At 44.0% G+C, this 19,882-nt stretch overlaps 2 protein-coding genes across 6 annotated transcripts in view; both read left to right on the top strand.

The window, feature by feature from the left end:
* The window catches only part of RFX8 (regulatory factor X8), a 35,342-nt gene extending 32,186 nt beyond the window's left edge, over positions 1 to 3,156 (top strand). For all 5 annotated transcript variants that reach the window (XM_083437886.1, XM_083437885.1, XM_083437888.1 and 2 more), the window contains 2 exons: positions 1,105 to 1,385; positions 2,703 to 3,156. In XM_083437886.1, coding sequence (XP_083294012.1) covers positions 1,105 to 1,385; positions 2,703 to 2,873 — 452 coding nt within the window. In that variant the 3' untranslated portion in view covers positions 2,874 to 3,156. The remainder of the gene's footprint in view (positions 1 to 1,104; positions 1,386 to 2,702) is intronic.
* Positions 3,157 to 5,626: 2,470 nt separating this feature from the next.
* CREG2 (cellular repressor of E1A stimulated genes 2) lies at positions 5,627 to 19,593 on the top strand (the record flags this gene model as incomplete). Its single annotated transcript, XM_083438010.1, has 4 exons — positions 5,627 to 6,337; positions 10,475 to 10,644; positions 17,970 to 18,083; positions 19,433 to 19,593. The coding sequence occupies 4 exons, from the start codon at positions 5,627 to 5,629 to the stop codon at positions 19,578 to 19,580; spliced, it is 1,143 nt and encodes a 380-aa protein (XP_083294136.1). The 3' UTR covers positions 19,581 to 19,593.
* Between the last annotated feature and the right edge of the window lie 289 nt (positions 19,594 to 19,882).

Raw genomic sequence — 19,882 nt, 5'->3', positions numbered from 1 at the left:
GAAACATGTTAGAGAGTATGAAATTACATAAGATGGAAACTTTCAAATGCAATTGTTCGTGATTTGAGTTATAAACGTTGATGTTGGGTGAAAGGGAAGTCACTAGTTTTGTTGAATTGGAATATAATTGTTGAGCAACAAATTACTTTTTCTATGGGAAAAAGAATAAAATATTATTACAAAGACAAACAAAAAACCCAACCACTTTGTCCTGGTGAAGTTCCTTCGCTCCAGGATGACCACTTTAATATCAGTTAAAGTCAGTCTTCGTGCTTCTAGGCAGAGATGTTTGTAGGTGTTGGGGCACTTCAAATCCATACAACAGTCACCTGCAAAACAAAGGGAGGTTTGTTGCCAGTTCATTTACTGCCCTCTGGAAATACAAATAGAGTCAGCAACTCCTCGGCTGTTACAATAGTGCTGATAAGTAGGTTTTCTGATATGTACTACATCCAGAGCTCTAGGACTCACCCAACAGCTCCTCACCAGAGAGCAGCTAAGAGGGAAAAAGCCCTGCTGGTGTGCAAACCATGCAGCTGTAACTCCTTCTTTTGCAAGACCTGCTTGAGGAAGTTCAAAGCAGTGGGAGAAATGGCTCTGTAGTTCTTTCCTTTGCAACTATGCAAAAGCGTCCATGTACAGTGGTGCCTCGCAAGATGAAATTAATTCGTCCTGCGAGTTTTTTCGTCTTGTGAATTTTTCATCTTGCGAAGCACGGTTTCCCATAGGAAATGCATTGACGGTTTCCCATAGGAATGCATTGATGGTTTTAAGAAAAAGGCGCAAGACGTTTTCGTCTTGCAAAGCAAGCCCATAGGGAAATTCGTCTTGCGAAGCAACTCAAAAAACAAAAAACCCTTTCGTCTTGCAAGTTTTTCATCTTGCGAGGCATTCGTCTTGCAAGGTACCACTGTACTTTTGTATGTAAAGGACAACACAAATACCCTCAGAGTGTGAGGTCACTGGTTGATTTTTAGAGCTGAGTGCCATCTCCCCATTCCTATCTCAATGCTAACACCACCTTTTCCTTTTCATCTGACTAGGAAGGTTAATAGATGGCTCCACAATTTATCCCATCTGTTTTTATTTTTTTAAAAAACCTAGGCTCCTGGCATTTGTTCAATTTGCTTCTGCTTGAATATGTTATTCACATACTTCAAACCCATGTGGAGGAGGAAGGAGATGGGGCTCCGTTGACGATGCCGCAGGATACCTTGGCTCTTCAACCAGTCTGTCTTCTGGACGATTTTGCTGCTGAACAGCCTGGTGGCGAGGAGGCAGCACCAACTCGAATTATTCTGACCCAGAGTCAAAGCGACATTAACTTAAGTAGCATTATTCTGAAGGTCCTCAGCTGCCTAGTAGATGCTGACACAGGCAACAAGGTAAAAACCCAGTTCTTCATATTTGCTCCTGAATGAGAAGTGGAAAATCAGATTGTTGGAAATGGATGCATGCTTGAGGCATGTACACAGGGCTCTACCTGTGCTTGTAATATCTGTGAACATCAAAAGGTATTCCCAGCAGCTATGATCAAGAGTAGGTGAATTTCATTTCAGCTTTGAAGTAGGCCACCCTGGTGGGCTTTATACCAGACCATGAGGAACTTCTCATGGCCAGTGTGGTGTAGTGGTTAAGAACGGTAGTCTCGTAATCTGGGGAACCGGGTTCGCGTCTCCGCTCTTCCACATGCAGCTGCTGGGTGACCTTGGGCCAGTCACACTTCTCTGAAGTCTCTCAGCCCCACTCACCTCACAGAGTGTTTGTTGTGGGGGAGGAAGGGAAAGGAGAATGTTAGCCGCTTTGAGTGAAAGGCGGGATATCAAATTCAAACTCTTCTTCTTCTTCTTCTTCTTCTTCTTCTTCTTCTTCTTCTTCTTGTGTTCCATCATCCCTGGTCATTGGCCATGCTGGCTGGGGATGTTGGAAGTTGATGTCCAAAAAACATCTGCCACAGGTTCCCCTGGATTCAAGTATTCAGATTACTACTTTCGGTCAAGAAATCCTTCTGTCTGCTACAGTCCTTTGAAGGCTTCTGACTATGTGAAAGCTCTGAAAGTTCCCCAGCTTTTATAAGCAGCAAAAAGTCTGGTTTTAGGAGGACTAAGACATACTGCCTTTATGTTCTTGGGTGTTATCTGCCTTGCTTTTGCTCTGGAGACTTCCATTTCAAAGTTTTTCAGAGGAGAAAGAGAGAGAATAAACAGAATTGTGTTTATGGGCTCCTCGTCCAGACTTCCTTTTGTGCTGCGTTTCAAGGCACAGGTCTGTGCTTTAAAACTCAGTGTCTAAACTGTGGAAAACCAGAAATTGCCTTTTTTTCCGATTCAGCATAAATGAATGGAAAGTGCCACTGGGGAAAGTGGCAGAGTGAAAAAAGGCGCACTTGGACGCAGAGCTTTAAAACATTGGCCTGTGCCTACTGTGAGCACGGGGGAAAGGTATCGTATTTTTCGCTCTGTAACACGCACCCGACCATAACACGCACGTAGTTTTTAGAGGAGGAAAATCCGTAGGCATGCCACCTGTAGGCATTTCCTCCATAACACGCACAGACATTTCCCCTTACTTTCTAGGAGGAAAAAAGTGAGCGTTATGGTGCAAAAAATACGGTAAGTGATAGTAAGCCCTGAGTCAATCCTGTCTTCCCACAGCAATGATGGTGATATTGCATCTTCCTTCCTTCCTTTTTTAATGTGCAGCTTATCCAGGTAGTTCTGGAAGACAAAGCATCTAAATGTTCGGTTAAAGTGAATCTTCCTGTTGGACAGGAAGCACTTGTTACTCTAAAAGATGGGCAGAAATTTATCATTCATACCTCTGACCCGCAAGAAGACTGCAGCAGTGCTTGGGAGGAAACGGAGCAGATCTGAAAGACTGTTTGACGACCATCTGCCAAAAAAAATGTGTTTTGTACATAGTTGATTCGAACATAGATTTTGCACAGCCCCGGTGTATATTCTGTGGAAGTAAGTAGTTTTTATGACGAGCATGCATACATTTTTAAAATTGTGTCATTTTTCTGATGCATTTTATCTGCCTAGCATGCATAGTTAATGAAATTTCCCCTTTGGTGTCTTACGTTTTATAGCTGTTGTAGGAAGTAACACTAACAATTTTGTTAAATGTAGTAAATAAATTTCAGGTGACATTCCCGCTTCAGTTGCAATTGTAATGCTGAAAGATGCAAACCAGTGACAATCTGTATCGGTTGAGCCCCATAATGTTAATTAATACATACAGCACCATGACTGCACATGGCATTTTACAGTAGAAACGATTCCTCCCACCCACTCCCACAAGAAACCCTGTTCTATGGAGCTTGCAATCTAAAGTTTAATAGCAAGGGAAGGCATTTCGCCAATACAAATAGTCCCAGAACCTAAGGCTACCAAGTGTGGTTCATGTCCCTGCAGGAGTCTGAATTTCGAGATCCTGTATATGTAGAATGTTCCAAAGCCCAGCAGTTTAGGGACAGCATTTTAATCTGAGCGATTTGTCTCCTCAAGGTGGCAGTCAGGACTTAATTTGAACCAGAAAGCCCAGGTACTTTTTAAAGTCCTGGAGCAGGTAAAGAAGTAATAAAACAGATGTCTGTGCAGAGTTCACTGCAGAGTAGCCACACATCAGGGATTAAAAAACAGGGGTCTCAAAATCAAAGCATGTATGGCTTCCAGGCAGACACAAGACCTGGTATTATTATTATTATTATTATTATTATTATTATTAGATGTCAACTGCTGCCTGCAGTCCTCAGATCAATACCTGTAGGGCAGGCATAGGCAAACTCAGCCCTCCAGATGTTTTGGGACTACAACTCCCATCATCCCTAGCTAACAGGACCAGCGGTCAGGGATGATGGGAACTGTAGTCTCAAAACATCTGGAGGGCTGAGTTTGCCTGTGCCTGCTGTAGGGTTAGAAGGGTAGTTCCTTTGACATCAGTGATGCCATTCCAAAGTGAATGGGTTGGAGATTTGCTTAGGTATCTAGTTTACATAAAATCTTACTATGAAAGCTGTGTGTGTGTAGATGTACGTGTTTCTTAACCAGACTTCTCTGGGGATATCCAAATGTATTCAGTCCAATATACCCCGTGTGCTTCTGACTCAACATCTTCAAACTTTCAGGGAGAGGGGGGAATATTCAGTGTAACCCATGCCCCAAATTGTTACTCAGTTTTTCATCCTGGAGGTAGCTATTTGATAAGTGTTTTCTAACACGAACTAGTCCCAAGGCACCTGAAAGAGGTGTGGTAATACCACTTCTGGATAAACCTACCCTGGACCCGGAGGATCTTAATAATTTTCGCCTTAAAGTAAATGTCCTGGGCAAGGTCTTTGAGTGAGTGGTTGCCAACCAGATCCAGCAGTCTTGGAAGAAACTGGTTTTCTGGATCAATTTCAATCAGGATTCAGAGCTTGGCTTGACACAGAAGCTGCCTTGGTCTCCCTTTATGATTACCTGTGTCAGGTAATCTCAGCAGCTTTTGATACTATTGGCCATGGTACCATTCTGGGAGAGACTGGTGTAGGGGGCCCTGCTTTGAAGTGGTTCCACTCCTACTTGGACCAGAAGGTAGTACATAGGGAATAATGCGCGGTCCCATGGGTTCTCCAGTGTGTGGTCTTGTCTCCTCATGCTATTTTAAATCTACATGAGACTGCCGTGTAGGGTCATGCAGAGTTTTGGAACACATTGTCATCAGTGTGCCCTGAGGAAGGGTGGGGTATAAGACTATTGAATCAATCAGTCAAACTACTTTGACATCAACATTATGCATTATGCATTTTGAGAGTTAAAAAGGCTTCACAAGGATAGCTCGGTCAGTAGAGTGTGGATCTCTTAATTGTGGGTTCGAGTCCCACACTGCGCAAAGGATTTCTGCATTGAAGGAGCATTGGACAGACAAGAGTCCCTTCGAACTCTGTGATTCTACAAGAGCAGCCAAGGCCATTATCCCCATAGGTTTAACTACGCTCGTGTGCAATGCAGTGGGCAGAGTGCCCTACCTGCACTGGGGAGACTCTGGTCCAGTCACGATGTCTCAGCCTGATCTACCTCATAGGGTTGTCGTGGAAATAAATGGGAGGGTAGGAGTTGCCTATCCTGGCCTGTGCTCCATGTAAGAATCAGAATCATAGAAATGAAAATAGGGATTTTGTTTTGAATGATGATGATGTTGATGATGATAATAATAATAATAATTTGTTGTTATTGTTAATACCCCACCCATCTGACTGGGTTGCCCCAGGCATTCTGGGCAGCTCCCAACATATATAAAAACATCATTAAACGTTACAAAAACCTTCCCTATACAGGGCTGCCTTCAGATGTCTTCTCGAGGTTGTATAGTTACTTATCTCCTTGTCTCAGGGGTGGCACAACTGCATAGGGACGTCCTAAGGAAAAGCGGGACATTCCAGGATAAGATCAGAAACCAGGACGGTTTCTATAAATCTGTGGCTGTCCCTGGAAAATAGGGACACTTGGAGGGTCTGGAATCCCGAGGGTCGTCTAGTCCAACCCGCTTTCAGTGCAGGAATCTTTTTGCCCAAGGTGAGGTTTCGAACCCCTGAAGGTGTGATTAAGGGCTCTTAAAAATGTAAGAAACAGTAACGCGGAGGATGCTTAAGGGCGGGATGCCGAGTCATAGCAAACAAGAGAATTCCGATAATTCCCTGCTGCTGGCGATTTGCCAGCTTAGGCATTTTTCTCAGGCCAGCCGCTCTCCTCCGCCTCAAGGGGCCGCTGCTCTCGCAGCCAAAAGCTCCCTCCAGACTGCTGGGCTTTGCGCGTTCCGGGCTGCGGAGCTGGGCGCACGCAGCTCGGGGAGGCTTGGCTCCAAAATGCCCGCGTGCTGCTGCTGCCGCCGCCGGACGCCGCCGGTGCCCAGGGCCGCCGCGTGCCCCGGCTGGCTCTCGTGGGCGCTGCTGTGGTGCAGCTTGGCCTTGGCCCCGGCCGGCGGCTACGTGATCGTCAACTCGGTGTCGTGGTCCGTCACCAACGAGGTGGAGGAAGAGCTGCACAGCTCCTCCAACGAGGAGGTTCTCCCCGCGCTCCTGGAAGACACCACGGGCATCTGGAAGCAGAGCTACCCGGCCTCGGTGTACAAAGAGGTGGAGGAAGAGGAGGAAGAGGAGGAGATGAGGTCCAGGCCGGGGGCGGCGAGGCCGAAGCAGAACTCGTCCCCTTCCCGCATGTTTTCCTACCGGAGAGCGAGCGCCAAAGGGGGCACCGATAGCCTCGCGCCCCACGAGCAAGCGGCCAGGGCGGCCCGGTTCCTGATCCATTCCAGCAGCTGGGGATTCCTGGCCACGAGATCCGCTCAAGAAAAGGTACCACGCCTCTGCTAGAAACCTATATATAAAAATATATATATCATAAAAATGAGGATATATATATATATATATATATATATAAATACATAGCCTCATTTTATGATGCTGCAGTTTTGTATTTTGTTGTGAATGTCCTCCACCATCCATCCTAAGAAGGATGGTCTGCTAAACGGGAATAATGATGATAGCACAGGAATGCTGTTTGGGATGGGCTGTTTCAATCCAGGCTTCTGCACTCCCAACAGCATCTTGTAAATGCGATAAGCGATTATTCTTGCTCCGTGACAAACCTTCAGATACTAGCTATATAAATGGAACAGCTTTTAATGGATCGTTGCTGTCTCACTGGAGAAATTGCAGAGGGGGGGGTGTTGTTGTTGTTGTTTTACATCTTTAGGAGCCATTTGCAAGGGGCATCATCTGACTGTAAACATAGAGGAGAAGTTTGCATTTTTTAACTAAGGATATACAACAGAGGAATTATGGTATTGCAAGTCAAGTATTTTTAAAACGATGTGAAAGGTACTGTAGTTGAAATGTGGACCAAATTACTAAAAGGTGTACACTGTGCAAGATTAGTTTACTACAGTGACACTACAGTCTAGTGCAGTGATAAAATTTGAAGCCCAGGAGCTTATCACAACAGTCCCCACAGCCACACCCCCAAGGAATGTCCGAAAATGCAAATAGCTGAGTTGAACTGTCATTACAGACACAGGAATGTACGTAGCCGTACGTAGCATAATGCCAAATTTATCAGAATGCCTGCAATCCAATGCATATTTTCCTGGGAGTAAGGAAAATATATTTCCTATGTTTTACTGCATGGGTTTAATTTGTAAAACACCCTGAGCCTTAACAAAATATCTCCAGCCATCTTAAATGCATCCTTTATTTTTCAATTAGGCATGCACAATCTTACAAAGAAGTGCTAACATTTAAACTGCTAGCGTGTCTTTTCTTGATTGTTTTCCTCATTCTCTGAACCCTCCATGCAAACAAACTTGAAAGCCTCATGATCACCTCAGTCACTTGCCAGAATAAGAAGGCTCTGCCCATCACCCTGATGCTCTAGCAATGCTCCCTTGCACACTGCCTTTTACTGTACTAGCATGGGCGTAGCTGGGGGAGGGGGCAGCTGCTCTCTCCTAGATCCACAAATATTACTGAAAAGCATTAAAAGTACTCAATTATCTGAGTACAAGTCATCTGTCCAAGTCATCTGTCAAGAGAGCTATTTGCCGGCCTGGCTAGGACGCCGGCCTCTTATACCTTCTGGGCTTGATGTGGCATGTGACCCTCACCTTTCCTGAGCCTGTTCCAGCTGAGGAATCACACACCTCCTCCCCAAGGTAGCCAGCCCCACCTGGGCTGTGGGTCCTTGCCTGCCTTTCCTCAGAACTGAGTAAGTGCTGGAATCCTGAGTTCACGGGTAGTACGTCCCATTTTGCCACTTGAGGCAAAACAGGAAGTGCCACCCTGCTCTGCCACACCACCACAACCCATGGGACACTGCCCACCGCTGCGCCATCTGCCGGTGGCACTGCAGCTGTGTCACCAGCTGCGTTACCACCACCGCTTGTGGAGCAGCAGTGCCGGCATGGGCGCCGATGCCCTGAAAGAGCTTGCCAAGATCTCACCCAGATCTCATGAGATCCTTTGCTCTCCTTGACATCTCGCAAGACTTTGATGAGATCTCGCAAGATCTTGCAGGAAATCCACACCTATCCTGGCACCGCTTCTCTGGCAGAGGTGAGGAGGGCATGGCAGGAGGTGCTCATGAGGGTGCTGCCTCGCGGGCACCCGCTGTCTGAGATAACCACTTCATGGGTGGGCTGGCCTTACCTGAGGTCACTATGGGCATGCACACTGGTATCTGTAAGCACACACCTTTATTTATTTTAATACAAGTTTCTCAATCTCCCAGATTTGCACAAAACAGCAGTCGTTTGTGTGTGAGTTTGTGTGTTGCTCCAAGCCAGGAAACCTGAGACCCATGGGTGTTTGTTTACATGTGCACATATACCTCTTGTGATCTACCACGCTTGCACAAAAGAGTAGTCCAAAAATGCTTTTGAAATACATTGGTTTACATAAGTAGTTAATGTGAATATTTTCAGTGTTGCCGCAGAGAAGGATTTTATATGTGAAAAGCAAAATATGCTCTTCTTATTTTTCTCCCCCTACATCCCAGCTTTAGTCTCCCAGATAAAATTAAACATTATGTTGGATGCAGTGGAAAGGTTTAGTGTGTGCTTTAAATATCCCCGTTGATGTCAGTGGCATTTAATTTGCTTAACTTTGGCTCCATCGTGCTGGTGTTTTCTTTTTTAAAGGGAAACGTGTATGAGCATCAGCCTTTGCGGTCTCTAGAAGGCGCTGTTAACGCAACCTTCTCTCTGTGTGGCAGTGAAATGCAGCGGGTTAGTCGGTAACAAAAGGTCATTAATGAAATATTAATAAAATAAAATATTCCCCATTGTGCAATAGACGTCTGTGCAGCAGAGGTCTGTAATACCATCTTAGGTCTCCGATAACATTATTGGACTGTAAAGCCTCAGGTATTATCATTTGTTTTCTTGCAAGGTCTTTCAGTAGAAGTGCAGACTTGATGTTAGATGAACAGTTGCCTGCAATTATAACACATAGCTCACGATAATAATAAAAAAGAACAGAAAAAACTTTGGACTTGTGCCCTTAAAAACTGGAGATTTTCTTGCCTCAGAGTGAACTTAAAGCAGTTCTTTGAACCTAGATGTAAGTTACAAAAAAGCATAATTTTCCATCAGTTTTCTAAATAATGGGTTATCACGTTTGCTATGAATTGCATTTTTAAAAAATGAGCATTGACGATGTAAGATTATTAATATATCTCTGAGCAAATGTCAGATTTTTAAAATTGATTGCAGGGCATTACTAATCTGAAACGTTTCCTCTTCATTGCTTATGTGGAAGACAAATTTCATTTACATATATAAGAAATAGCACATTATGTATGAGATGCACACACAAAGGAGTATTTGTGCTGCAGATTTCTATTTTCTACTAAATTGTTTTGAAGAATTTGTGGGGGGGTTTGTGAGCTGCCTTAGGCATTGCACAGTGGAAAAGCAGGATAAAAATCTTCTCTTATTAATTTTTTTAACTGACATTCATTACTTTCCCAAGTGAATCATGTGAAATATAGTTAGGTGAGAATGCTCAGAATTCTGTGTTAGAAATCTCTAGGCCATCTTCACAGAATTACAGTCCTCAAAGCAATATGAACCTTTACGGTATATATATTCAGTTTTATAAAATCGCCACAAGCCTTAGTGATTCACGGAGAAATGTCATTTTTTATTATTAAAGAGGGTGTATTATTATTTGCAGTACAAACACACATTTTTAACAAAATAAAAAAATACTTCCAGTAGCACCTTAGAGATCAACTAAGTTTGTTATTGGTATGAGCTTTCGTGTGCATGCACACTTCTTCAGATACCTGATATCTTCTTCAGATATCTGAAGAAGTGTGCATGCACACGAAAGCTCATACCAATAACAAACTTAGTTGGTCTCTAAGGTGCTACTGGAAGTATTTTTAAATTTTTGTTTCAACTATGGCAGACCAACATGGCTACCTACCTATATCTACACCTTTTTAAATTATTTCTGTAAAGTGCCTGGTTTTTTGTTTTTTTATTAAGTCTGGTTTAACCTGAAAAGGTGAGAAAGCAGGTAAACGATCGACCTGAGCAAGGTTCTAGATACAGGTAGGTAGCCATGTTGGTCTGACGCAGTAGAAATATATATATATATATATATATATTGTCCAGTAGCACCTTAGAGACCAACTAAGTTTTGTGTGCATGCACACGAAAGCTTATACCAAGAACAAACTTAGTTGGTCTCTAAGGTGCTACCGGACAATTTTTTAAATATATTTCTACCTGAGCAAGTGAGAGAGATATACTGTATGTGTGTGTATGTTATCAATTCTGATCAACAAATCTATTTTAATGAAGTACAAACCAGTGGTAGTCAGGGAAGTAGAACTGAATATACTACATTGGTTCTTTTAATTTCTGGCAAGCATCTTTGTAGAAGACATTTGCAACGCTTTCTAAGCACAACTTGCTTGGAATTTTTCAGATCCGGGGAGCACCGTTTGGGAATTGCTTATCTATTAGCGATGGCCCCACAGACAATAGCACTGGAATTCCTTTTTTTTATGTGACTCCAAAGGACAACACAGTAGCTGATCTGATGAAAAATTCCGTTGCTTCCCTGACATTGCCAGAGGCAGAAGGAGATATCTGCAGGTACAATGATTACGAGAGCATTAGGGGGTTGTGTTACATAACATGAAGGCTCTTTTCAGCTTAAATCACAACAAATATGGTGCTGTTTATTCATTTGCTGTGGGGGATTTACATTTTCTTGTAGCGTGTGGATGTTGGACTTTCCCAGTGCTCAAGCTGAAATGAGTTGTATTGCTGTTGTTTGCTGAGAAAAGGTGTTTTCCAACTCCCGAGTTTGTATATTCTAAGTGTAACCTATCAGATGGTGTCTGGGACGTCACTGATGTTAAGTACCAGGACATGCACATCCATACTTACGCCATTTTGTTAACATTTAAGAAAGTTGTTTGCGTTTGAAGCAAAGCACTTCACGGCTGTCATATTTAAGTGACGATGTTCTGGTCTAGCCCCAGAGGGACTATATGTTTGATCTCAGAGCAGATAAAATACCACGGGGTTGTATGTGCTGTCATTGACACAGATTGGGTCCGTGCACCCACCCGTCTGGTTTTGAGGCCTGGAGGCAAAGCAAGCTCTGACAAGTACTCGGAACCAGAAGGCAAGAAGCCAAACACATTCTGAGAGCAGCTTGGCCGTGACCAGTTGCTCAACCTGGGTTTTATAGGACCAGATGGGCCCTAACTCACCCATTCCGTCATGCGACAAGTGCTGAGCAGCTTGGGGGACAAGCGATCGTAAAGGGAAAGACTGTCTTGACCCTTCCTCCACCTGCAGTTTTCCTTCCCCAAGGCATTTCCTCAGCTGCTCTCACCAGACAGCGTGCCAGAGGCATGCTTTCAAGAGCAAACGCACATCTAGAATGCTGTGAGGGCAAGGTGAAAAAGTACTTGGGAGCGTCAACAGCAGCCAATGGGAAAGTAATGGACCCCTCCTTTCCCAAAGCTGAATTTCTTTAGAAAAAACGTCCAGGTTATAGTTTGTTCCATGTGCCTGGATCTAGTTGTCATACAGCCTGATTAAAACCCCAACCTTTTACGTGTGTGTGTGTGTATGTATATATGTAACATTTTATTTTTCAATGCACAACTGAAATTGTGTTTATTTATGCCTGGATACATACAAAAACACTTTTACACCACTAACACATCGGCTTCTTTGATCTTCTCTTCTGCTTTTCTGCTGAAAAATTCTGCTTTCACTATTACAGGCTGTCTGGGCAGTTTCCTCATGCCAGGACTTCGTAGTAACGCGAGCACACAACATCAATAACTGGACCTAATCCCGCCTGATTTTTTGGCATAGTTGAGCCTCGTCTGCTCACTGACAGGTTTCCAGAGCTTATTCAGATTCACTGTAGGGCAGAGGTGCTGGTTTTTCTTCAAGTGGTAATGTCTCATACCAACTTTTTCGAAATAACCAGGATGATATAGTTTGTCAAAATTGATTATGTGGTGGTACATACCCCCACATATGGGACGCGGGTGGCGCTGTGGGTAAAAGCCTCAGCGCCTAGGGCTTGCCGATCGAAAGGTCGGCGGTTCAAATCCCCGCGGCGGGGTGCGCTCCCGTTGTTCGGTCCCAGCGCCTGCCAACCTAGCAGTTCGAAAGCACCTCCGGGTGCAAGTAGATAAATAGGGACCACTTACTAGTGGGAAGGTAAACGGCATTTCCGTGTGCGGCTCTGGCTCGCCAGAGCAGCGATGTCACGCTGGCCACGTGACCCGGAAGTGTCTTTGGACAGCGCTGGCCCCCAGCCTCTTAAGTGAGATGGGCGCACAACCCTAGAGTCTGTCAAGACTGGCCCGTACGGGCAGGGGTACCTTTACCTTTACATACCCCCAGCATCACCACGGCCTCCAGGATACTCTGTTTCCTGGTCTTCCTTAGTCTGGAAGGCATCCTTCTGGGCCAGAGTCAAGAGGAAAGAGGCAGGCTTCTCACGCGAGTAACCCAACCTGATGCTTGTTGCGGTCAGCTTTGAAAGTGCACATAATGCCTCGGGGCATATGGGAGGAACGGAATCCAGAGTCCGTCTTCTGCCCAAATAGGTGATCATTGCTGTCAGACAACTGCCATCTGTTCAGAGGGTGCATATGAGGAAATCTTAGCACGTAGCAACAAGGAGAAATTAGCAGATGAAGAAACAAGTAGATTCGAAACTCTTTAACAATTCCGTCTGCAGCATGCAAGTGGATGTGAACTCAATTAGAAAAGGGAATTCAATCAAGTACAGGCATCTCATTTTTAGAAGCTATTGGAATTTTAACTCAGAGCTTTGAAGTGTGGTGTGTGTGTAAGAAAGAGAAAGCTCTTTATCGCAAAAGCTGCAGCAGCAAGGAAGTTAACAGTGCCCGGAAGCATAAAGCCAAAGATCAAGAGAAGCTTTTCAGATTATGAATTTTGCTTTCAAGTGAGATTTAGTTTGATGTCCGTACCACACAGATTAGTAAAGCTAATACATGCTTACTAGCTCATATCCTTTAAGGGTGTGTTACGATTTATGGGCTGCAGAGGATGCATGTAAGGTATGCAGTTGTGCTTTTCAAAACATAAAATGAATGTGATGTGGGTTTCTGATAAATTAGCTGCAGTATTTATCTGTTAATATAGCTTTGCCTTCTGTACTGCTGTGGTGGTGGTGGAGGGGATTCAAAATATTTGGGAACCTGGTTTGCATCAAGCTGAGTCATGTTTGAAGACACCCATATCATGCCAGCCATTGTTTGTCCACATATGCTGAACTATTTCAGAGTGAAGATTGCTTAGCACTGGGTCTGAACCCATAAGAGGCTAAATGGGAAGAGAAAAATTATAGGACAAAAAATTCCACAGAAGTGTTTCAAAAGGCTGAAACTAGGAGCTAATTTCCTGCTCCCTATTCTATCAGCATACCTTCCAACATTTCTCTGATGAAAATAAGGACGCCCTATTCAATAACAGGGATTAAACCACAGAGCCTAGGACTTGCCGATCAGAAGGTCGGCGGTTCGAATCCCCATGACGGGGTGAGCTCCCGTTGCTTGGTCCCTGCTCCAGCCAACTTAGCAGTTTGAAAACACGTCAAAGTGCAAGTAGATAAATAGGTACCACTCCTGCGGGAAGGTAAACAGCGTTTCTGTGTGTTGCTCTGGTTCGCCAGAAGCGGCTTAGTCATGCTGGCCACATGACCCGGAAGCTGTACACCATCTCCCTTGGCCAATAAAGCAAGATGAGCGCCACAACCCCAGAGTCGGCCATGACTGGACCTAATGGTCAGGAGTCCCTTTACCTTTATTCAACAACAACAAGAGGAAGATTTTTACTATTTCTACCCTGCCCATCTGACTGGCTTGCCCCAGCCACTCTAGGCAGCTTCCAACATATATAAAAACATCATAAAACATTAAAAAAAACCTCTCCATACAGGTCTGCCATCAGATGGCTTGGGAGTTGGTCTGCTGACTAGAGGGAAATTTGAACTAGGATACTGAACTAATACACCATTCTTTAGCCCTACTCTCTTGGGGACTCGTATATAATTATTTGATATAACACTCCAGTATCTGATCCCTTTCCTAATCTCTCTGACTGAGCCATTTGTTGGTGAGAGCTACCACCATGTTTTCCTTTTGCATTGCCACACTGCTGGTTTTTGGCCTGCCTCAAGTCTGTGCAAAAGTTGTGTAAAAGAAGGAATTTCAGCTTGTAGCTTGCATGACAATCCATGCCCATCCATTTGCTTGCCTTGTCATTTCCGGGACATCAGTGCAAATTTTGAAACTGATCTATCATGGCTTCTCCCCAAAAATCCTGGGAATGTCAACCTTGAGAGGGACCTAGTTGTGGGGAGTAGAAGAACATGGCCTAGAAAGGAATGCAGAGATTCATGGACCACTTTTATTGGTGCAGCCCTCTGTGCTGAGGTCTGTTATAGTACACCAGCATAAATAATCTTAGAACTGTTTCATGACAGCTATGAATGATCAGGTGAAACATTCAGTGAAACTCCAGCAGACATTAATAAATTTGATGTTGACAGTACTCTCGTGTAGGCACAGACTTTAATAAGCAGGTTGACAAGCTCCTTTCCTGAGTCATTCTCAAACTGGGAATTCACATGTGTGAAAGAAGAGGAATAAGTAGGTGGAAAAGAAACAATGCTTTTCAACACATCCTCCACCTAGAATTGCACAACTGTTTTGTTTGTGTTTCTTCACAATCTGGAATTCATCCAGATGTTTAGGCTGCCATTTTGTAACCTGAGAGTAAGCCCCACTGAACTGAACAGGACTTACTTCTGAGAAGATACATCTAGGATTACGCTTTAAAACTGGGAGCACTTCCAGACTGTTGCCAATTCAGGTTCAGATTCACAATCGCATCCCAGCCGCATTCAGGTTGGCAATTAAAGCTGATTTGAAGGGTGTGCACAACAAACCAGTTCCCTCCCTGCCCCTGCCCCCCCCCCATGTGATAAGGACAGAGTTGGGGAAAGGCATTGCAAAATGTGGGATAACACTTGCTTGAAGCAATGTTGCGTAACTCCCCCCATCCACCACCTCTGCAAATTCAGAATGCATGCTCAATAATTGGCTAATGTAATCTAACCTCCCTGCAATCAAACTGGGATGAATGCCCAATAACAGGTTACCTGTTTTTACCGGAAGCAACCTAGTTTAAGCATAAGAACTGTTGTTGTTGTTGTTGTTACTCTTATTATTACTTAAATTTCTATACCGCCCTTCAGCTGACGATCACAGGGCGGCTTACAATATAAAAGCACAAAAATACATAACATAAAGGTAAAGGTAAAGGGACCCCTGATCATTAGGTCCAGTCGTGGCCGACTCTGGAGTTGCAGTGCTCATCTCGCTTTATTGGCCGAGGGAGCCGGCGTACAGCTTCTGGGTCATGTGGCCAGCATGACTAAGCCGCTTCTGGCGAACCAGAGCAGCACACGGAAACGCCGTTTACCTTCCCGCCGGAGCAGTACCTATTTATCTACTTGCACTTTGACGTGCTTTCGAACTGCTAGGTTGGCAGGAGCAGGGACCGAGCAACGGGAGCTTACCCCGTTGCGGGGATTCGAACCGCTGACCTTCTGATCGGCAAGTCCTAGGCTCTGTGGTTTAACCCACAGCGCCACCCACGTCCCTAATACACAACATAGTAACAAGCAAAAACAATGTCCCCTCGCCCCTCATTGTTCAAAAGACCACAGACTGTTGAATTAGCCAAAGACCTGGATAATACTGAAACACCTCTTACATTGCCCTGGGACAGTAGTATCCAACCTGGTGACTCCAGATGCTTTTGGACTACAACTCCCATCAACCTAAGCCATCAAGGTGATGGAAGATCCAACATCTTTTCAAGGGCACCACAGTGGGTTCTAGCGGTCTATGATAATTTAGTACAAGCTTATTTCTCTCCACTGTGCTAAACTAAATGCTGTTCATAAAACAGGCACATTACAGCTGCCTAAAGAGGTAGAACATAGGAGAAAAACAAGCTATTCTAGACAGACGGAAGCAGTATGCTATTATTCTTCCTTGTAGGTATGCTAATAGTGAAGTGCTGCGGGAGGTTGGACCTACAGATTTGGGATGCAGTGCACAAAGCATTTAATCTGGAGAACTCGCATAAATTTCAGCTGGATGGTACAATAGAGAAACTAATCCAGAATATATGGCTTGTGAATGACAGCTTTTATTGCACACAGACTGCAGCTCCCTAAATCAGATTTGCTAGAGTCAACTTCTTATATGATATAGTGAATACAGTGCAACATGCATTCAGCAGGGCTTACTCGCAAGAAAGTGTGCCTAGAATGGCAGCCTGAACCACGTATAGTTCAAGTGAGGGGAAATTAATTCCAGTTTCTTATTACTCAGAAATATATTGCTACGAGCAGCTTTTCAAAGCTGTAAAGTTAAGGATGCAGTCCTATGCAAGCTTATTCATGTGTATTATTATTTACTGAATTTATATACCGCCTTATGCCTGGAGGTCTCAGGGCGGGTCGCAGAATAGAAGCAAAATATAAAACAACAAAATACATACTCAAAATAAAAACAACAATCTAATAACACCCCTCCCCAATAAACACAATGCGATTTTGATTTATGCCTGTATAATAGGTAATTACCTTCCAAAGCGTGTGGGATAAAAGTAGAAACAAACAATAAATAGAAACTGGTATTAGTTCTACTGAACCTGTTGTGACTTCCTTTGCTGGTATTGCTATATGTTACCCAGTCGTTGATGTTGTTCTTACATAAAGAGCAACAAAGAGTTTAGTATAATTTTTTTATAGTAAGACAGATAACCTGAATCTTTAGGGGATCAGCATAGCAATACCTCTTTGTACCAAACATTAATAAAACTATTTTATTTCAGCAAGGGTTGTGATAGTGTTAAAAACAAATGGTTTGTATCCATACCTTCTTTTTGAGAATACAATGCTGGTTAATATTTGTCGTGGGCATCTGTTTGTGTGTCTCAATGGTTCCCTGTTTTTTTTTTTATAACAGATAATGGAATTTTGTTGAGAATCATTGCCTTCTGTGAGACAGGATATAGACGTCTTCATTCGCCCTTATATTATTGCCTCTGACGCCCCTATCTATATTACTCATATCAGAAATGAGTAATATCTGCCCTTCACAATAAACTGGTACGGTCTGATCCATATTTTGAAGACTGCTTAAGTTTACATATGAAGTTAACACATGTAGATCTGCAGGTAAAAGTTCTGAAGTGCAGTAACACAACTTTTGAACAAATGGACTATAGTCCACTAAAGCGTATACCAGCCTTCAGCAACCAGGGTGTCCTCCAGAATTTGTGGACTACAACTCCCATCAGCTCTAGCCAGTACAAGCTACTCCTGGCTGGGATTGATGGGAATTGCAGTCCACATGGAAGGTGCCATGTTAGCAAAGACTGATTTAGGTAAAGGTAAAGGTACCCCTGCCCGTATGGGCCAGTCGTGACCGACTCTAGGGTTGCGCGCTCATCTCGCTCAAGAGGCCGGGAGCCGGCGCTGTCCGCAGACACTTCTGGGTCATGTGGCCAGCATGACGAAGCCGCAGCTAGCGAGCCAACACCAACCAGCGCCGCACACGGAAACGCCGTTTACCTTCCCGCTATAAAGCGGTACCTATTTATCTACTTGCACTTAGGGGTGCTTTCGAACTGCTAGGTGGGCAGGAGCTGGGACCGAACGACGGGAGCTCACCCTGTCGCGGGGATTCGAACCACTGACCTACTGATCAGAAAGTCCTAGGCTCTGTGGTTTTACCCACAGCGCCACCCGCGTCCCTTTTTAAAGACTGGTTTACGCCATAATAAATTAGTTAATCTTTAAGGTGCCATGTAACATAAACACTTTTCTTTGCTTACAGAAAAACAATCGTTGACCCTGATGATCCGCGGTGTGTCAGGCTTATTCTTACAGGGCAGATGGTGACAGTGCCTCTGGAAGAAATGGAATTTGCCAAGCAAGCATTGTTTTCTAGGTCTGTATGAATCTAATGTTACTGTGCTAACAGGAGGGGTGGGGGTGAAATAAAATAAGGCATTTGGACCAAGAACTGAAGGAATAATACATGAGCATTGTCTCCCACCCCCAGAACAGAACTTCTCCCTAACGCATCTGCTGGCAAGAGCCAAATGTTAATTGAAAACCTTGGTTCCTCCAAGGCACTTTTTAAGTACTTGTAAATCCTTATGGTCAGTGCTTAACTCTCGTATTTGAAATCCATGGGTTTTAAAGATGCTTTAGCATTGATTGAATAATGTCCAAGGTTAATGTGAGGGAATGCTCGGCAGTACACTAGCTGGCACAACATCACAATCCTACTACACGTGTCAAGACGCAGAACTAAGTCCTATTGAATTTAGTGGCGCTTACTCCTGGGTAAGCGTAGCTAGTATTGCAGCCCAACAGAGCAACCCAAACAACAGGAACCAAGGGTAATTTATGCCAGGGTAATTTGTGTCGTGTGTAATTTACCCCTATGGCATACTCAGTTCAAGAGTGGGGCTACCTCTAGCTTGAGCCAGTCTGAGCCTGTAAGGAAACACAATAGAGTTTTAAATAGTTTTAAAGCAGAGTTTTACTTACACCAACCTTTTCTACCACTGTAGTTTCCGTTCGGTTGCTGGGTCCCATGACTGAGCTGAAAGAGTTTGGAACAGGAGTAAGTCTCCTCTTGCCTCCCCATAACACCCCTTTTTCAGGACGCACCCTGGCCTTGGTACAGCTGAGCCAGAATGGAGGACTTACAATGGCATATCTACAGCTGATTAGGGACATTAGCTAGAGAGCCACCTCTTCCAAACGCTACTCATCCTGGCAAACCTTGGGTTTGCTCCCTTAGTCATACTTAGTGCTTCCACCTGTCCTGTGCTTAAAAAGAATGGGTCTATGAGGTTTTCTGCTTGTCCCACTGCTTTCCCCAGGCAAGCCCCCCGTTTGCCGCTGAATTGGAACAAATGCCAGTCCACAGAAAACCTGATTGACATTTGCTCCGATTCAGCAGTAAACAGTAGGTTTTCCCCGGGGCAAAGCAGCAGGAAGGACAAGCGGAAATGTGGAAGATAAACACACTCCTACGTCTCACAGTTTTCAGCGGGACTACTCTTAAGTATTACAAAGTCTGGATTCATCCCTGAACGTTTAGGGTTTCTTGTTGTTTGTGCCATGCACATATTTGGGCTTAAATATTTGCTGTCCTAAAGGATAGTAATTACTGCTAGTGTTGAAACTCACATTATTTCCAAAGAATTCTAGGGACCATTGGCTGGGAGAAGCCTTCTGGACCTGCCTTATTCTAACCTGTTTGGCCACCTTTTGTTCTTCCAGGCACCCAGCAATGAGAAAATGGCCTCGCAATTATGAATGGTTCTTTATGAAAATGAACATTGAACATGTCTGGCTTCAGAATTGGTATGGAGGAATTGCCGCCATTGCAGTGGAGGAGTATTTCAAAGCAGTTCCCAGTAAAGCTTGATCAAAATTCCAAATGAGAGGATTCAGTGTTTCATATTTACTTTGGGGGGTGGGTGGGGGTGCAACTGTTTTATATTCTATGGTACCGACTATTTATTTAACAGTATTTTTGTGCAAAGTACTTAAAATGGCTCCATTTCTCTTAAATGGAGTAGGTTGACACAGTAAGGGCCTTTGAAATGAAAATGAATGTTAAGGCTGGAGACAGATGATAGTGGACTCTTCTTTAAGGTGTTTAAATATTCCTGGATTTTTATGAACATGTATACCACAGGATGTGCTCATTATAATTTTTGGCACTGG

The sequence above is a fragment of the Podarcis tiliguerta genome (assembly GCF_965153285.1).
Source record: "Podarcis tiliguerta genome assembly, chromosome: 4".
NCBI lineage: Eukaryota > Metazoa > Chordata > Lepidosauria > Squamata > Lacertidae > Podarcis > Podarcis tiliguerta.
This window is presented reverse-complemented; position numbering and strand designations above follow the sequence as displayed.